Here is a 14,702-nt window from a genome sequence, read left to right on the forward strand (position 1 = left end):
CAAATTCACTAAAAAGCTTATCAGTAACTCTTTTGAGAAGATGTAAGAAAAAGCTGCAGAGATGCTATAATAAATGCACAAATCTGATAGCACGTTACAGTTTACAGAGCACTTTGCTCTCAGCAAATCCATGAGGTACAAATGAAAAAACTGAGACTCAAGTTAAACGACTTTCTTATACTCAGACCCTCAGTAGGGATCAGAGCAAGGACTCATATTCAACACTTTGCTTTCAAGTTCATTGAGTTTTCCACTACACCATCCTACCTCTACAAAAACATGTTCCCTCCAAAAGCCTTATACATTTTGTGTATAGAAATAGAGAATGAATAGATGCTAGTAAATGGTACTTTCACTTGATTTGATTCATTTTTCATTAAGACTCTTTTCTTGGGGTAGCTAGGTGGTGCAGAGGGTAGAACTCTGGCTTTGGAGTCAGGAGGACCTGAGTTCAAATGTGGCCTCAGACACTTGATACTTACTAGCTGTGTGACCCTGAGCAAGTCACTTAACTCCGATTGCCTTACCAAAAAACAAATTGTGAAGAAAGACACTTTTCTTGAAAGTAATCATTTAATTTTGAAACTGCTGTCCAAATTATGAGACTTAACTGTTTCATCTGCAATCATTGCTCATTTGCAATGCGAAAGAATCCCATTAAATTCCTATGAACATCTTTACAAAGTATCAGTTGATCAGTGAGTATTTATGAAGTACCTACCATGTGCAAGGCTCTGTGTAAGGCTCTGGAAATGCAAGAAAAAGAAATAGAACTTGGCTTTAAGGAGCTTACCTTCTATTAGAAGAAACATCATGTACACTTATTAGTAAATAAAAAGAAGACACAAAACAAATACAGAGTCATTTGGGGATGCACAAGCAGCAAGGGTGAATCAGAAGCCCTCAAGTAGGGAGTGGCACTTGAGCTAACTTTTGAAGGAAGCCCAGGTGTCTAAGAGAAATGAGGGACGTAGTACATTCTGGGCATGTGGGACATGTGGGCTATGTACTTTTGCACAAGCACACAGAGAGAAGATACAATGTCATTACAGGGAATAGCCGTTTGGCAGAATATTTTTTAGATTGAGACCATTGTCTTTGTTTTTGTGTAAGTTGCTATTTGTATGTATTTATATGCAAAATAGGAGGCAGTTAAGGGCATGCAGTGGATAGAGTCAGGAAGACCTGGATTCAAATCCAGCCTCAGACACTTACTAGTTGTGTGACTTTGGACAAGTCACTTACCCCCTGTCTGCCTCAGTCTCTGCATATGTAAAATGAGGATAACAATAGTACCTACCTCCCAGGCTTATTGTGAGGATCAGATTAGATAACATTTGTAAAGCGCTTGGCACAGTGCCTGTTGTTGTTCAGTTGTGTCCAACTCTATGTGACCACAGGAACAAAGTCCATGGGGTCTTCTTGGCAAAGATACTGGAGTGGTTTGCCATTTCCTTTCCCATTGTGTCCCCATTTTACAGATGAGGAACTGAGGCAAATATGAGTTAAGTAACTTGCCCATGGTCACACAGCTAATAAGTGTCTAAGGTCAGATTTGAACTCACATACTCTTCATGCCAAGCCCAATGCTTTATCCACTGCACCTCCTAGCTGACATAGTAAGTGCTGTATAAATATAGTTGCATTCATGTTGTCTCCTGTGATAGATTGTAAGCTCCTCAAGGGAAAGAATTGTCTCGTTTACGTCTTTGTATCCCTAGTATGTAGCGCAGTGCCTGGCACATAATAGGTGCTTAATAAATGTTTATTGATTGAACGAAACTAGTGTGTTAAAAGGTATTATTAGTGTGTAATAAGGTAGGCTGGAACTAAATTGTGAAGGGCTTTGTATTTTATACTAGAGGTAGTAGGTAACCACTTCAGGTCTATAAGCAGAAGAGTGATATGCTCAGAACTATGCTTTGGGAATGACATTCTGACAGCAACATAGAGGATGGATTGGGGAGGAGAAAAACTTGAGATGGGGAAGCTAGTTAGGAAACCATTGCAACAGTCCAGATGGTAAGTAATTAGGACAGTGATTATAATAATGGATGTAGCTATTTCCATTTGGTGTGATTTTTTAGCACAATACTAGTTGTGTGAAATACCTAAACTTCATTCATTTGATTACAATAATAGTTAGAAACATCATCCTCCTATATGCAATATGCTCCATATCTCCAGGTGGACACAAACTGAATTTATAGCCTTTATTGAATTTTTTTTTTGCTCCTAAGGGGTCACAGAACTGTGAATGGATGGTTTCCTGTCCTTGAGACGCATTATGCCTAGTTCTGTGACTTGAAAGAGACCTTTTATCTTACTGTGTTCCATGTTTATCCTTTGTTGTTGGAGGTGTTTTATAAAGCACTCTGGTTCATGGGGAAAGTTCTTACATCTGAGTGTATTTTTGAATAAACATTCAAATTAGACAGAAACTAACACAGAAATCTAAATGTTAAAGTAATTATAGCAATAGTATAATTGCATGGACTGAACATTTATGGTTTCTACCAAGCACCATTTTGGGCTGCACAGAAACAAGTAGGGGCCTGCATTTGGTGCTCAGGCTATAGTTTGGTGACCCAGGCATAGAGTATCTTCCTTGTACAGAATAGAACCTGAAACCTCTTACAAATTCCGAATACCAAGGGAAAAATTATGACTACCAAGGTTAATTTTTATCTAATTTTTATGAACCATGAACTAAAAATTTGTAATTTCTAAATGTTTATGAAACATTTTGATATTAATAACTGAGTATTATTGGTATCTTGTGGAGTGAGAGGACAGAGTAAATTTATGCTTGAGTTAATACAAAATAATAAAATAATAATAAAAACTTATTGAGATATATAATGTTATAGCATAAATCATTGCATAAATTGACATTGTTCCAATTAAATTACAACAGGGATGTTAATTTCACCTTTATCTAATAATATAAAAAGTCAATGCTAAATTAAAAAGAAATGGGTAAAATTAATATTCACTTTCTATTTAGAAATCATCAAGAATAAAACATAAAACCATATGGAGATCAACTGATATAATTTTAAACTAACATATATTTTTCTCCTTATTCTAGCTACAGGATAAAATTAATGATTTGGAAAGAGAGAAGGAACTTTTAAAGGAAAACTATGATAAACTATATAACAGGTAAATTTTATAATTCTCTATTTTTTTCTTCTCCTCAGATTTCATAAGCTTTCATTTTTATTAGGCCATTATATTTTAAACCATTTAACACTCAGTGAACAGGAATGTCTCCTTAGCAGAAACAAAAGGAACATAAAAGAAAGAAAAGTGAGTGAATGAAAAAGCATTTATTAAGTGGTGACTATGTGCCAGACAGTGTGCTAAGCACTGTAGATCAATTTGGCATGGTGACTAGAACTGTTATTCCCTTGGTATGGATACTTCACCTGTGAGGACATTCCAGCAGTCCACATCAGCACCTTCTCTGTGACTTAGTCTGAGACAATTTCCTACACTACTGAGAGAATAAGTGATTTGCCAAGAATCACATAGCCAGCATATGTAATAGTCAGAACTTGAACTCAGGTCTTCCTAATTCTGAGGCCCACCCTGACTCTCTCCTCTAATCCAGCAATGCTGCCTTTCAGAGAACTGGAGATACAGATGCAAAAGAGATACAGTTGCTTAAGGAATTTATTTAGAGAAGTCATAACAACTTGCCTCAGGCTCACACATCTAGTAAGTGTCAAAAGTAGGCTTTTCCTTTATGTCTTCTTGAGTCCTAACCCAGCTGCACTTTTCCATTACATCAAATTCCCACTATTTCTTTATCTTACAATCTATTTTTTTAAAAATAATCTAATGAGATAAAAACATTCGCACTGATGGTTGGCATGAGCCTCGTGCCTTGCTGGCAAATTTTTGTTAGAAATCCACATCATTGGAGAGAATCATTATCCTCAGTGATTTGAGGACAGAGATGATTTTTGTCTTTTTCTTTATACTTGCAGTGCTTAGTTTTAAAGCCTTATGGCTTACAAATATAACACTTTATCACCAAGTATCTACTAGCTAAAATATTAGTTTTGCAAATGATATCAATTTGATTTTAAATATGAAAACCAGGTTTTTACAGTGTGGTAGATTCACATGATTTCAAAAGACCTGGGCGCTTATTTTAGTTGCATCTCAGACCATCTAACTCTTGAGCAGTTCCCTTTACTCGTCTATACCTTCTGCCATCTCTTGCCACCATTTCCCATGTATGAAGACTAAATGCCTATTCTCTCTGCTGCTTAGTATATTCTGAGTAAATGTGATCAAATACGACCCATGTTTTTCTCTCCCCAAATCAGACTCTATCTACATTTTGGGTATCATTTCTCTCACATTAAATGGAAGAGCCTGACATGTTTTCTAAATAGTATTGTATCAGTAGCTCATATGATAGAGTATTATTATGTCATATGGTTGGACTAATTTGGAGAAGAGCATGAAGCAAGATCTTCTCTATCTTTAAATGTTCTTGGACTGGATAAATTGAACTTGTTCTATGGGAAGAAATGTGGAAAGGGAAAACCTTTAGCAAAGACAATCTGGAGAATAATGGTATTCTTGAGGTTTTTTTTATTTTTATGCTGCTAATCAAATATGTATTTATCTACTTTGTGCTCGCCCATCATTGCCAATGGACATAACAGTGACCACAGGCGCCAGTGGGTAAATGACTACAGCCTGATACTTTATCACTTCTTTAGGGTAACAGAACAACCAAGTGTGCACAAAGAGCAATTATTGCATTTTTTTCCCTAGTTGTCACTGTAGGCAATATACAAAAACATTTTCATGAATAAAAGGTTTTCAAGGACCGTTCTCTTATGCAGATCTAATCGTGTACACAGCCATTACAAAACAAATGGAGCCAGATGTGGTTCACCATTTATAGTTACACAGATGGCTCCAAGCACAGAAGAATACAGTAAATTCAAAAGAAATTCCTCATGAAATTCTGGTGGAATGTAATCCTAAATTTAGAGTGGAAGATAGCAGTGGACTAAATTCAGATTGACTTATACTGATTTACACTAGTATTTTGTGGGTTTGGAAAAACCAGGCTGCTAAATTGTTCTTAATTTAAACACATACAGCTTCTGATGTTTCTGCCAGATTAGCTGTTTGTGATTTTTCTGCTGGTACTAATGCTATTGGAATACTAGTGTTTCCAATTTTTGGTGTCTGATGTAACGTGTAATTTTGCCTATATCATGTTAATTTTTTGGATTATACATGTTTTTAATAGTAATAGAACTATATATACACACATATGTATAGATACAGATATATGTGTGTAGATATGTATACATTTAAAAATAACTGCCTGCACATATATCTTGCTTTGTCTTTTATTTTAAAAAAGGAAATGTAAAGAAGCATCCTATATCTTAATATTTAGAGCACAGATGTTTGTTTTTATATCAGACCAGGCAATTACAGATTTAAATAAAATGATCAAAATGTTACTATTTTAGATCTCTTTACTTTGGAAAAGTTGTATGTGTGAGATGAAAATATTTGTTGCAAAATTAGACTGTCATACACAAAGAGAAGTTTAGAGAACTGCATCTGTCTTTCAAAGCATTATTTCAAATCTTTTAAAATTATCCATCCCAAGAAAACAAACCAACTATGTGTTTATTTGGCCCTAACTTCTGAATTTTGTGCTTCCCAAAAATGTGTAAGTTTACTAAGTAATTTTTCATTTGGAATAAAAATTCCAAACTTGTCTGGAAGTATTAAAATATGCACATGTATGCACAAAAAGTTTACAAAAACATGTAGTTTTTATAAAAATATTTTTTTCTCACTTTTACTTCATTTGCAATTACAAAGTCAGATTTTACAAGCTGCTGTTTTTTTGGATAAAAAAAATTTATTGGGCACAAGTAGAATGGACAAAACTACTGAAAATTATTCAGCCTAGATTAGCTAGAAGGGGCCTTACAGATCCCTCTAACTTCCTCGTTCTCCCAATAAGGAAACTGAGGATAGGAGAGGTTTTTGTTTGTTTGTTTGTTTTAAGAAGGTCACACAGGTAGCCAAGGGAGTATTCAAACTGTAGTGCTCTGATTCCAAATTAAGTACTTTTCCTAATTTAGCCTTATGCACCTCAGTGAAAGCTTAGGGAAAATAGCTTTACACTGAGATAACAGTTATCAAAATGAAATGTTCACTTCATAACTTAGGGATAGCACATGAAAAAAATTTAAGCTCTTCAGCATTTTTAATCATTAATAGTTCTTAATCCTTGTTCAAACTGCTAAATATTGAGGAATTTTGGAGAACAATCATTAGAGTCACCATGCTATTTTTATAGCCCAATACATATTGCAGTTAAATAGTTTATTCTTAGTCCACATGCTATTGATTTGAAGGACAAAGATTGCTTTGTCAATACTTCTTAATTAGCATTAGAATTGTTCTTTTTCAATTCAGTACAGAAAGTGTTATTATTCTGTGGTTACACTTTAGGATTTTCTGGTTTTTTGGTTTTGGTTTTGAAAAGAACTGCCTTTTATCTCCCCATGTTTCACAGACTCAAAAAAAGTCAGGTGGGAAGTCAGTTTTCTCTGTTAAGAGGATTTGTATGTGGGAAAAAATGGTTTTGTCAGTTGTCTATTGCTGAGGTTTGGAGCTGTGGATTCCTCTGGAGTATGTATCTGAATTCCTTTCCTAGTCCCACAAATGTTACACACTGCCAACTTCTCTGGGTTTGGCTCTCTAAATTAAGGCCAGTTCCTTTGCTCATCCCACAGACTCTTTCATGTTCCGTAACCGCAGCCTGAGAAAGGCGCCTTGGTTTCAACAGCAGCAGACCAGCATATGTTTACTTAATTCCTAAGACATGATGACAGTGGTCTCTGTGCCACTAAAAGCTTTTTTTCTTTAGTATTTTCTGTTGAAACGGATTTCCAAGCGTTCCTCACACATCCCATGTTTTATTGCAGTGCCTTCAGTGTGACCCACGAAGAACAATGGAAGTTAAAGGAACAACAGCTTAAACTGCAGATTGCTCAGCTGGAGACTGCCATAAAGTCTGATTTAGCAGACAAGAATGAAATTCTGGACAGACTAAAAGTTGAAAGAGGTACATGTAAAATAACTCCTTGTTACTTGTCATTTCAAAGAGTTGATTCTTAGCCCCACATTGACACCTCTCCTAAGTTTGACTTTACGATTAGGCCTAAATTCTACTTTCTGCAGAATAGGGCAGAGGAACTTGTGATGCCCAAGAGTAACTATAATTTAGCATCTCGATTCTTATGTTTGTACCTCATTTGGGTCCTTAAGCTTCTTGCACTCTTAATTATTTACTGTGGTTGAATTCTTAGAAACCAAGAAAAAATCAAATAGACTCTTGTAATATAATCTTTATTAGATGGTTCCACTTCATGAACCACAAATATCTTTCCTTGAAGGCTAGATAACCAAATATTATATTTCTGTTGTTCCTTGACAAGAACTATCTTTTTAATTATATTACCTGTTTTGGTTTTTGTTCTGATTCTTCATTTACATTCCCATTGTGTTTCGCAAGAAATCTTTTCTCTATCAATGATTATGGAACTTTTATGTTTAGACTCTCAACATCACATTCCCTATGTGCTGCATGAGTAAGGAAAAATGTTACTAAAGAAAGCAGAGAGAAAGAGAAGAGCTGGACTAGACGGAGAATATTGAGAGGTGTAGTCCATGTTTTGTTGACGGCAGCACAGTTTTGAGTGTGTTGAAGGATAAATTCCTAAGGTATCTGAAAAAGGGGCTGAAAGCAGAAGCTTGGAAGAAAATCCTGGGCCTTATTATTTCCAAAAAAGGTGACCAAGTCTATATTGATGACTCCCAGCCGTTATACCTATTTTCCCCTCTCTACAAATTTTTTATGAATGTAATCTGCACACACAACATGGGTATCCTTGATGAAAGTAGGAAGACTTCTGCAAATTATATTGTAGAACAGATCTTATGTTTATAGTCATACTATTGACTGAAAAGTGAGAAGAATATAGTGTACCATTTCATTTATGATTTATTGACTATCAAAAAAGCATTTGATTTGCTAGAGTAAAATGCTACTTTAAAGGCTTTCCTCTAGTAAGACAACACAATTGTACACAAGCATGAAAATTATCTTATTGGAGAAGATCCTTATTTCATGTAGCATCTTACTCTGGCAAATCAAATGCTTTTTCAAAAACATAACTTTGTTTGACAACCCTCTAATTTTTATTATCAAGCAACACATAAAATAGGGAAACGTGTACTTGCCAAAGATGATAACCACTGTCATAAAGGATATCCAGCAAAGAAGCCAAGTGAAAATGGAGGATCCTCCAGATGCTCCTGTTTACAGGGCATTATGCTGATTACATCAAACCCTAAAACAATATAGAGACTCCCAAATGAGATCCACAATCATTCAAAAGAGAACAGCTGACTACCCACACTTTTAAAAAGCAAATGGATGAAGAATGCTTATGGCCTGGATTACCAGTTGATTGAGCAACCCCTAGTACTGGTCCAACAGTACATGGCAGGTATCTAGATAGACATGGACAAAGATGAACAATGAACTAAGCCAAGAATTGAACAGCTACAGGAAAGTGGGTTGAATTGCTTTTGACAAATTGAATTCCTTTTAATGACTTCAAGCTTCTTCATGAGACAAAAGTCCACCCATTCCTCTTAAAAGTATTCTTCTGGTGATGCTATGTGATTGTGAATCATGGAATACTACAGTCTCTGAAGAGTTAAGAATTGAAGGTCACCCAGAGGGCAATGAAGAGGTACCTGGTGAGCATGAGTAGACTATAATATCTTACCAGTCAAGTGTAATACAGAAGTTGTTTAAAAGATGCATAATAGAACAAAAGGGGAGGGGCATTCAGATAGCAGTAGTGAGGAGTAACTGATGGACAGCTTACATACTCCTTTAGAATTCATGTACCATCAAGAGATCTAGATACAAACCCCCAGGTCCCCAACATGTTAAGTAGACCTCTGTGAAGAATTCATGGGAGTTAGTGGTCAAGTTTTACAGAATAAAAGTACTCATGGGTTGCAATATTTTATCACTGAAAGGAGTACCCATGTTGATGGGACCACCAATGCATCAAAGTGTTAAAAGAATGTTTAAGGCATTCTGCTTGGCATTTGGAATACAAAGATTAAGAATGGTATGCTCCTTACCCTCAAGGAATATATTTTAATCAGAAGATACAACATATACACATGTAGTATACACATTTTTATTCTACCCCAAATTAAATCTCATTCTGGTTGTAAGCACTCTTTTTTTAAGTGATAAATTGGAATGATTAAGAAATTCTTAACTATGCAAGTAAGGCTAACTATTGTACACATTACTACACTTGCTGAATAAGATAAACTGTGAGCTTATACAGCTTGTATAAACTTTCTAGTTTGGGGTTGGATTATTTTTTGTGGGCTCTATAGTTATTGTTCAGATTCTTTCTTGTATTAATATAATTGTGTCAGAACTCACTCTTCCTGCCTCACAAAAGTAACATGAGTTCTGAATGATAAAGTTTGCATCATCACTGAGGCCTTTCCAAAAAAAAAAAAAAGAGGAGAAATTAAGTGGCTTGCTCATTAATATTGTATTTATTAGATGATCTACTTGAGATACCAGTACTATGAAAATGAAGGTGCTCCTCCTGGACACTAGTAGTTGAATTATATGAAATTATTTAAAAATATTATTTAGGGCAAGTCACTTAACCCCAATTACCTAAAAAAAAAAACTAAAAATATTATTTAGATGACAATGAAAAGTGCTTGTATTATTTCTCCCTGCAGCACACTTTGTATTGATTTAGATTACCAATCACCACCATATTTGTTCATTAATGAAAATGACTCTCCATATAATAAAATGTTTACATTGTTTCTGGTTCATTCATATGCAGCTAGAAATAGTATTTCTCCACATAGAGTTCAATGAGTCTTTGTTAAATTGATATAATAAGAGGGCAGCTAGGTGACGCAGTGGATAGAGCACTGGCCCTGGACTCAGGAGGACCTGAATTCAAATCCAGCCTCAGACACATAACACATAACACTTACTAGCTGTGTAATCCTGGGCAAATCACTTAACCCCCATTACCCAACCAAATACACAAAACAAAAAATAAATAAATAGATATAATGAAATAGAAATGTTTTCTACTTTTTTACTTTCTTTTCATGAAGAAAATACCATCAACTCCATTTTGGAAACCAAAGGAACTGAAATCACTCTTTCTTCTTCCCTACCAACTTTTTCTGATGCCCTACATGTTGTGATTAAAAGCTAGCATTTCACTTATTGGGCTCAAAATAAGTAGAAGGAACAATACTTTGCCTTGTACAGTTCTGAAATTGTGTCTTCCAACAATTAAAAGTATCTGATAAAAATCATCTTAATACAATGTAGTTTCAACTTTTACAATGTTATTAATTACTCAGTTGTAGGTTAATTATAAAGTGCTGTGTGCTGTCCTCAGTTTCTAAGTGCTATAAATGCTAAATAAGTTTAATTCTTCTGTTCCTTCTCCATTCATTTTTATTTTTCTGCCTTCATCTTTTGTGAAAAGAGGGAACACAGTATAGTGGTTAGAATGCTAGACTTGGAGTCAGAAAGACCTAGCTTAGAATTCCGACTGTTGTGTGATCCTTGGCAAGTCTCTTACCTTCTCTGAACCTCAGTCTTCTCGTCTGCACGACAAGAGTTTGAATAAAAAGACTTCTAAGGTCTCTTCCAATTCTGGGAACATGGAACACTTGTTTTGTAGAAGTATTTTCATTTTGACATAACTTAAGGTTATAGTTCTGAGAATGTACATTTATGTTTATTTTGGGAAAATATTAACAAAACCATTCTTTACTGTTACCATTTATTTGAATGAGTACTAACCAGGGAACTTCAAATTAATTCCATGTTCTATTCACTTTGCTCATATTTATATAGTGTGCTCATATATTTTACCAGCATGACTCTAAGATTTATAAAGTACTTTCTTTCTAGAGATAGGTAGTACATGCATTATTATCCTCACTTTTAGGTAAAGAAATTGATTTTCACATACGTTAAGTGAATAAACTAAGGCCAGTGAGCTAGAAAGTGTCTCCAATCCAATATGACTGCAACTCCAATGCTCTTTCCACTACACACACTGCCTCAACCCTTTCATATTTAAAAAAATTCTTGTTTGTATTAAAGGCTTTGAAATTGTTTGATTTTTTTTTTACTTTGAAGTTCCATCACACATATACCTTTTTGTGTAGCAGGTGTTCTTTGCCAGAAGATGTTTCCTCATCTTTTTGTAGTCATTCATATAACTAGCAAATTATTTTTAGAGACTACTCACCTCTTTTTTCAAGGAACAAATTAGTTTCAGATTGTGTGAATATGGCGAAGAACGGATATGTAAATGCAGTTTGCATTTGGCTAATGCTTAAATTAACTGCATGTGTTTAAAGGTCTGCTTTTGAAAGTCCTTTCTATCTTTAGCTAAAATGCATAATTCAACATAATGCATATGGCTATATTGATCACAGCTGACGATATTAGCACAAAGGAACTCTGAGAATTGTTTAGTTGGATTGTTCTCTTGACTCTGGTTATTAATGGTATTGCTGGAAGAACATAATTTTTAAAGAGTGAAATGTTATCTCTGAATAAAATGCCTTTTGCTTAACCTGCCTTTCTTCAAATCATAAGGCAAGGAAGTTATTTTTCATTTTGCACAGAGTGATCCAGCATACTGTCATACACTTATTTTCCTCCTTTTTAGATCCTTTTATGTTTTAGCAACAATGATGAGCAGGGAAAAGATTTTATGGAAACATAAATATAAAATTCAAAAATGATTCTGAAGTATATATTGAGCCCATATTATTTCTTAGTTCCAACACCCCATTAAAAGCATATTAGTGAAAGACTATAGCACAGTTGATAAAATTTTTGTGAGGGTTGGGGTAGGAGTTTCCTGTCCTTCAGTGAAATTCTCAATATGGACCATCCATCCACTAATGCATACATGCAACTCCTTTCCACCTAAGATTGTCAAAGAACTTCTTAGGGCCCTTAGAAGAGAAGTGACTTATCTATGGTCATAGAACTCTCATGTGGCAAATTCAGGACCCCAAGGCTGCTTGAATATCTATACTGTTGTTTGCTAATAAAATAAAAGAGAATTCAAAAATTGATTTGTGACACTGGATATGTGATCCTGAGCAAGTCATTTAACCTCTTAGCTTCAATTTCCCCATCTGTAAAATGGTGATAATGCCTATACTACCTGTTGTTGTCATTTATCCTTTATTTTTTAGGAGGACCAGTGACATCACAGATAATGTCTTGACTTGAGTGTGAATTAGATTTAAGTGAGGCCAAGTTCAAAGTCATCAGCCTCACTCTCTCTCCCAGAGTCAGAGAAGTCTAGTTATAGGCCAAAACCTATGCCATAGGTGAAGACCAAATGAAATAATTATGTAAAATGCTTTGTAAATCTTTATGTAACATATAAATGTCTCTTGATCTTGCTGATGAACATACATTACTATAGGACACATTATGGAAAATTGTAGAGGTATATTAAATTCAAGCCAGAAAATGATAGGTGCCTAGAATCTAGCAGTTTTATCTCCCTTTGCCCCCCCCAGTTAATAACTTACTTATACCTTTTTAAAATATCAGAATCATTATCTAATATCCCTTGCACCCCACAATTCAAGAAAAATGCAAATGATAAAGTTATCACCATCGACAGTATATGCAATAGTATGCCACATCCCTAAAACTCCATCTTGATATTGAAAGAAAGGTGGCATATTTCCTCCTCTTTTCTCTGGGACTAAGATTGGCCTTTGTTGTAACTCAGATTTTGGCAGAATTTTAGTGTTTTCATGTGTGTGATTATAGTCATTTATATTCTTTTGGTTCTGTTTTCTTCACTCCACATCACTTCATACAAGTCTTCCTATGTTTCTCCAAATTACCAATATTTGTCATTTCTTATAACAACAATATTGCATTACATTTGTATACTACTCTTCAGCTATGGATGCCCACTTTGTTTCCAGTGTTTTACTAGCCCAAACAGAGTGTTGTTATGAATATTTTATTAAATATAGGACCTTTCTTTTAGTTATTTATTTCCTTGGGGCACATGTCCAAGAGTGGCCACATTTCTTCCAACATTGACTGTTGCCATCTCTGCCAGTTTTATAGGTATAAGATGAAATCTTAATTGTCTTAATTTTCACTTGTGTTTTAATTAATAATTAGTGTTTCCATTAGCCTTGTTTCTCAGAACATAACCTCACCAACAGTACTTCAGAACATAACCTCACTGGGGCAGCTAAGTGGCGCAGTGGATAAAGCACGGGCCCTGAAGTCAGGAGGACCTGAGTTCAAATCTGGCCTCAGACAAAACACTTGACACTTACTAGCTGTGTGACCCTGGGCAAGTCACTTAACCCCAATTGCCTATGAACCAGAAAAAAAAAAAAGAACATAACCTCACCAACAGTTCCCTTGAAGAGTACAGGATATGGCTCTCAGCAACTTCAGTTCCACTCCTTTCTTTCCATCTCTCTGTCTGCTGTGGTCATAAGATCATACATTTAGAGCTAGAAGCAACATTAGAAGTCATTTGGTCTCTGATTTTAAGAAAACTGAAGCCCAACACGGTTAGTGATTTTCCCATGGTCACATAAGGAGTAAGTGGCAGAGCCAAGAGTCTCCAATCTCTAGATGCAGGGCTTATTTCCGAACAGTTTGTTAAATCTACATTCATAGCCTTTCAGAGAATGGAGGACACATATTAATCATTCACAAGGACAAAGAAAGTTAGCTTGAATTTTTATTGAATAGTGGAGTCAAGTCAATTAATTCTTTATATTTTTATGTCAAGAGAAAAATAAAACATTTAATTTTCTTTGCCTATGCAATGACATGATATATCTATGTATTTTTTAAATTTTATTTTTATTAACATATTTTATTTTTAAATCACATTCATTCCTAAATATATCCCTTTCCCTTCTCCAGCAAATCTTCCTTATAACACATAAAAATGAAAGAAAAAAGTTCAGGAAAAATTAAACAAAACATTGATGGTATCTGACAATATATACAATATTCCAAATCCATAGCCTCCCTTAACCCCACCACCACCACCTCTGCCATAGGGTGAGGGAGATGAATTTTCTCTTCTTTCCAGGGTTATTGATCATTATAATTAAACAATGTTCTGGTTCGTTGTCACTGTTTTTCCCATTTACCCTATTACAGTACTATATGTTGTTCGTCATATGGTCATGATACACTGTTTTACTGATTCTCTATAGTTCACTCTGCATCTGTTCATATAAATCTTCCCATGATTTTATGAATTCTTCATAGTCACTTGGGTCTTACAGAAAATCTATATCCAATTACATTTAATACCACAATGTATTTAGTGATTCCCAATCAATAGGTATCTCTTTTGTTTGATAGAATGTAAATTCCTTGAGGGTAGGGATTTTTGTTTTACTCTTTGTTTTTCCAGCACCTAGCACAATACTTGGTTCTTAGTAGATGCTTAACGTGTAATAATAATAACGGCTAACATTTACATAGTACTTTAAAGTTTGCAAAACACATAAATTATCTC

General features: G+C 34.9%; 1 protein-coding gene across 5 annotated transcripts in view; it reads left to right on the top strand.

Annotated features, from left to right (window-relative positions):
- The window catches only part of RPGRIP1L (RPGRIP1 like), a 127,647-nt gene that overhangs the window by 36,560 nt on the left and 76,385 nt on the right, over nucleotides 1-14,702 (top strand). For all 5 annotated transcript variants that reach the window (XM_020985186.2, XM_020985185.2, XM_020985189.2 and 2 more), the window contains exons 10-11: nucleotides 3,092-3,165; nucleotides 6,990-7,129. In XM_020985186.2, the coding sequence (XP_020840845.1) occupies nucleotides 3,092-3,165; nucleotides 6,990-7,129 (214 nt within the window). The remainder of the gene's footprint in view (nucleotides 1-3,091; nucleotides 3,166-6,989; nucleotides 7,130-14,702) is intronic.

The sequence above is a fragment of the Phascolarctos cinereus genome, unplaced genomic scaffold, assembly GCF_003287225.1.
Source record: "Phascolarctos cinereus isolate Bilbo 61053 unplaced genomic scaffold, phaCin_HiC Scaffold_2;HRSCAF=192, whole genome shotgun sequence".
Taxonomy (NCBI): domain Eukaryota; kingdom Metazoa; phylum Chordata; class Mammalia; order Diprotodontia; family Phascolarctidae; genus Phascolarctos; species Phascolarctos cinereus.